Source organism: Hoplias malabaricus, chromosome 15, assembly GCF_029633855.1.
Source record: "Hoplias malabaricus isolate fHopMal1 chromosome 15, fHopMal1.hap1, whole genome shotgun sequence".
Classification (NCBI taxonomy): Eukaryota; Metazoa; Chordata; class Actinopteri; order Characiformes; family Erythrinidae; genus Hoplias; species Hoplias malabaricus.
In genome coordinates this window covers 15,746,397-15,751,590 of record NC_089814.1, presented here as the reverse complement: position 1 = coordinate 15,751,590, position 5,194 = coordinate 15,746,397, and the positions used below count along the sequence as shown (strand labels likewise).

The 5,194-nt window shown below is 42.3% G+C and overlaps 1 protein-coding gene across 1 annotated transcript in view; it reads left to right on the top strand.

Annotated features, from left to right (window-relative positions):
* Positions 1–4,687, top strand: part of LOC136668015 (teneurin-2-like) — a 181,294-nt gene extending 176,607 nt beyond the window's left edge. The window contains exon 4 of the mRNA XM_066645261.1: positions 4,536–4,687. Coding sequence (XP_066501358.1) covers positions 4,536–4,687 — 152 coding nt within the window. The remainder of the gene's footprint in view (positions 1–4,535) is intronic.
* The last annotated feature ends 507 nt before the right edge of the window (positions 4,688–5,194 follow it).

Sequence of the window (5,194 nt, the reverse complement as noted above, 5' to 3'; positions counted from 1 at the left end):
AAAACATTACCTAGGCATTTTAGTCAGATCTTAACATATTAGAAGGTCTTGCTCTTTTAATGAAGTTTTACCATATGTTTTTTGTCAACATCAAACAAACTCCTTAAATACCTTAAGGACCATGCTGCACTCTGAGCCCATCAGGCAGAGCATGAATTGGCAGAGGACTCTGTGACAAATGCCGTCAAGTAAATGCTCACTCTTTGATCTGCTACTTCAAACCAGTCACTTTTCTAGCTCTGACTAGCCTACATTAACTCAGAGGAGAACAAGACATACAGAATACCTACCTCACCTTGTAAACAAATTAGCAAGCGTGTTAAACATATTTAAAGCAGTACATTCCAGATGCCAAACAACATCTATATATGTAAAGATGCAAAGTTCTCCCTTGTTGCAAGTGTGAGCACTTCGGAGAATATAAATCTGCTAAATAGACTCATTATATGGTTTTCATTTGGAATACACAGAGAGCTTGCTATGTGCATTATGCGAATAAGGGCCCCTTGATGCTATTTAAGCATCGCTTCATATTTGGTGACCTAGTTTCATGCTGCTTGTTTTATATGTATATCTGACACCTACGTTTTTTTCTGGCCCAAAGTGAAGTTCATTAATAAATGCATTACTCCCCATCACTTATTCATGATGATGTTGTGTATTATGATGTCTCCTGGTCCCACGCTTACGGCACAGATGCTATAGAATGCCCTTATAAAATGAGTCACCCTGTGCTTCAGTTTGTCTAAGAGTAGTGAAAAACCCCTTTAAATACATAATTGATGAAGCTAAGCACATAGAGGAAGGAAGCCGCTGGAGACGCAGACCTGTCATATGATTCAGGTTCACCTTCATCACTCTTCCTCCTTCAGCAGCCCCCAGAAGAGGACATACAAGTGAGGGCACTGTCCAAGCTGAACCACGGCAAAGGAATAATCACTTTCTCTGTAGATAAAGCTGTAGATGCTGCTGAAGTAGCCCTGTTTCTTCCCCTTTGTTGTTTTCCCTGTGTGTTGTAAGCAACAGTGCACAGCAAATCAACACTATTAGTGTTAACCCTGAGAGTGATAAATTATTACACTAACAGTGTTAATTTAACACTAAAATTGTTGATTTAACACTGGTGAATTTGCTGTGTGGTGGTTGCCTGAAGTGTCTTGGCCGTTTTATTTTTATATTTATTTATTTTTATATCCATTTATTGTATCTGTGTCCATTTTCTATGGTAGGATTGATTGCTTCTTCTAGATCTTTATGTCATAAAATGAAGGAGGCTTCAGATATAAAGAAAGATCACTGTAACCCAAGGTATTAATAGGACATGCTTTTTTAATCCTGTTGCTTAAGCTTCATGAGCCAAACAGTGGGAACACTGTGAAATGATCAGCACTGTACATACAGTAGTTAATGGCTATAGGAAGATGCCATTTTTAAAAAACCTAATAAACAATCATTATCTCTCATTTCTGACCATGCTGTATACAGAGCAAGGCTTATTCCTTCGTAAAAAAACAGAACATCCAAACCACACTCAGCGCCCACTCATGTTCCTGTAACCCAGCTGTGACCAAGAAGGCCTGGGTAATCTATCATGTGAGGCTGTGAAATTAGCCAGTATTAAAGATCAGTGGCACTGGTGAAAATCTTGCCAAGAAAGCATTGATTACTCTTTTTATACAGTGTCATTTAAGAGTTTGTGTTTTATTAAGGGGTATAAATCCTACAGCATTAGGTTGTAGAGCATTCCGTATTCTCTGGAATGGTGAGGAGGCATCTAATACCTCAGGCATGAGCTGGACTACCGTGGGATCCAGCAGTTAACGTGTTTATAATATACAAGTTGATGAATACTAGGCAACCCTTGTTTTATTGCTGTTGAGAAATGTTCCTGGTTGAACTCTTGCAGGCTAAAGCCCAACTGCTCTCCAGCTCCGAGTTGCTTTAGTAGAATCCAGGACTGTGTGCCTCTCATACAAAGACAGCTTGAACTGGATGTGATGTGGAAAAATCATATTACTGTAAAGGCGATGATTTTAAGCCAAAAATTTTATATTAAATTTAGAGAATGTTTCCTCGCCATTTGATAGTTCTTCAGTTTGTTGGCACACTGTAAAAAGCTTCAGTGTTTGCATGCAGCCCTAGCTCACTAAATGGAGGGAAAAATTCCTAAGGGTCTCTGTATGAAATGGCTTGGTCTTTTTATCTGAGCATCGCTGGCTGCGGGGCGCAGCAGGTAGTGTCGCAGTCACACAGCTCCAGGGGCCTGGAGGTTGTGGGTTCGATTCCTGCTCCGGGTGACTGTCTGTGAGGAGTTGGTGTGTTCTACCCGTGTCCGCGTGGGTTTCCTACGGGTGCTCCGGTTTCCTCCCACAGTCCAAAAACACACATTGGTAGGTGGATTGGCGACTGTGTGTGTGTGTGTTGCCTTGTGAAGGACTGGCGCCCCCTCCAGGGTGTATTCCCACCTTGCGCCCAATGATTCCAGGTAGGCTCTGGACCCACCGCGACCCTGAACTAGATAAGCGGTTACAGATAATGAATGAAAAGGATCGCTGGCTGCGTCACAGCCAAGAATGTTGAAAAGAATGAAAAGAGATGAGGATGTTGGTCTGTTTCTGTTCCATAGATGGGTAAAATTGACTTTTTTTTACTCTCTACTGAAGGTGGAACTGACTCTAAAGTCACAAGACTTTGCTAAATGCATGAAAGTATAAGCACATACCGAAAGTGCTACTAAGAGTGTAAATCTAAACTAAAAGTAGATAAAATTATAAAGGCACATTAGACAAATGCAGTTTGGTTAGCTTTGGCTCAGTTTTTCATCATATGTGCCCTGTAAGTGATATTTTTTTTCCTGTGCCACTTCCAGCTCAGTACTGTCCTTCTGCTCACAGGAGAGAAGGCAGGGGCATTGGAAGGACCAGGAGAATTGTTCCATTTACATATTGTCAGATCGTAAATCAGAGGCTTACTGTTTGGGATTATTTCTAACTACTCTCCATTGGAAGGGACCAGGCTTTTGTTGCTGTTCCACCATTTTTTTCCTCCATCTGTTTCTCATAGCCCTCACCATCCTTCTCTCATGCCTTTTGTCTACTCCACTCACCACCACTCGGTCCATAGGTCATCCGTTTACTTTCTCAGACTGTCTCTTCCATTCTTGTTTCTCCTGGTGTCTAGTGCACTCCCAGTACATCTACCTTGCTCTTTCATCATTTTCAAGACAAGCGTCACATTTAATAGAGAATACTGAGCTATTTATTGCCTTTAATTTTACTGGGCCACTATGCTGTCTCTCAAGTTAACTCTTGTTACTCTCAGAATCCTCTTTCTCATGTTCTCTGCTCTCTGCATGCTTTCTGAGGGGAATGGTGGAGCGAGTAGTAGAGTGACAGTGACAGAGGGAGTTTTGGACATGTTGTTGCTGTTTGTGGTGAAACGCCTCTTCACACTCGCTGACAACCTTACTCACACTCCTGTGACAGCCTCTCATATGTGACAGCCTTTTACTCCTGTTTACCAGCAGGCTATTTCTTACAGAGTGGATGGAGTCACTCGATTCTGATCGTCGCACTTCATTTAGAGGTCAAGACCTCATGCTCCAGCTTCCTGGGATATATTCCCTCCACTTGAGCGGAGTAATGGTAGTGGAGGACATCTAATGATTCTTTAGGTTCTCAGAGAAGGTTTAATGATTTTTGTGGGGGAAAAAAATATGTATATATAAGGTGGAAAGAACAAGCATTCCTGAAATGTCTATAGAATATATATTTGTTCAGAATTTAGAAGAACTGTGTGAGTGACTGCGTGTGAATGTGGCCCTGTGAAGGACTGGTGCCCCCTCCAGGGTGTGTTCCTGCCTTGCACCCAATGATTCCAGGTAGGCTCTGCACCCACTGTGCCCCTGAACTGGATAAGGGTTACAGATAATGAATTAATTAATTAATTTAGAAGAAGAAGAAACACCTTTATTGATCCCTGCTTCTCTTTTTCTCTGCATTTTGACCCATCCATGGTAGTGAACACACAAGCACACGCTAGTGAGCAATACTTTCATCACACACTAGGGGCAGTGAATACGTTCACACACATACACACACACACACACACACACACACACACACACACACACACAAACTGGAGCAGGTGGCTGCCAACCATCTTGGCACCTGGGGAGCAGTTTGGGGGTAGGTGCCTTGCTCAAGGGCACTTCAGATGTGAATTTTTTCTTGTTTTTTCTATGGTATCTTTATGGATACAACCAAGCTAGCGCTACCATTGTTTAGGCCTTCAGGAGCTGCTCTGACGGTCTAAATTGTGGGATTAACCACTAGTGACAATGGATTCTTGTATTTTGTATCTTTCTCAACGCTCTAAAAGATTCATAGACAAGACAAATTATATATATATATATATATATATATATATATATATATATATATATATGTGTGTGTGTGTGTGTGTGTGTTATGATTTTAACCTCAAAGAATGTGTCCCAAACAGAATAAGGCAATACTGTTTTCTGTCTTCTATAGTGTACCTGGCTCTGCAGTCTGTGTGGAGCAGTGGAGCTTTTACCCATCTGCTCCCCAGTCCTCCCCCCCACACACACCCCCCGTCCCAGTCCGAGGGGTGGCATCAGAGGCATGGCTCGTTACCCACTAACAAGCCCCATCACAACTCCTAATTATAGCCCTGTACTCAACAGCCACATACAACACTGTAAATCACTTGCCTTAATGTCCTGCGACTTAATGCCCCCAATACACACCCACACAGAAACTTACACACAAACACAAAAGAGCCTTGCTCTTTCTTTTTCTATTTCACCCTCGGTTTTCTTTAGTTCACTTTTCCTTTTTTCAATCAGCTTCTTTCCTTTATCTCTCTCTCTCTCGTTCTCTCTCTCTCTCTCTCTCTCTCTCTCTCTCTCAGACATTCTCTCTCTCTCTTTCTCTCTCTCACAGACATTCCCTCTGGTTGTGGTGGTGGTATAGTTTAATTAAACTTCCATACATGTTCTGTCCAACATCCTCTGTTCAGACTTACAGGATGTTTAGGCCCAATTCTACCTTCATAGCCACGCCCGCCACCCATATACCCACGATAAACAGATAAACAAGAGAAGCCCACCAGCACCAGACCACCATTACACCCTGAGTGCTCCAGGCCCAGCCCATCAGGACTCAAAGCT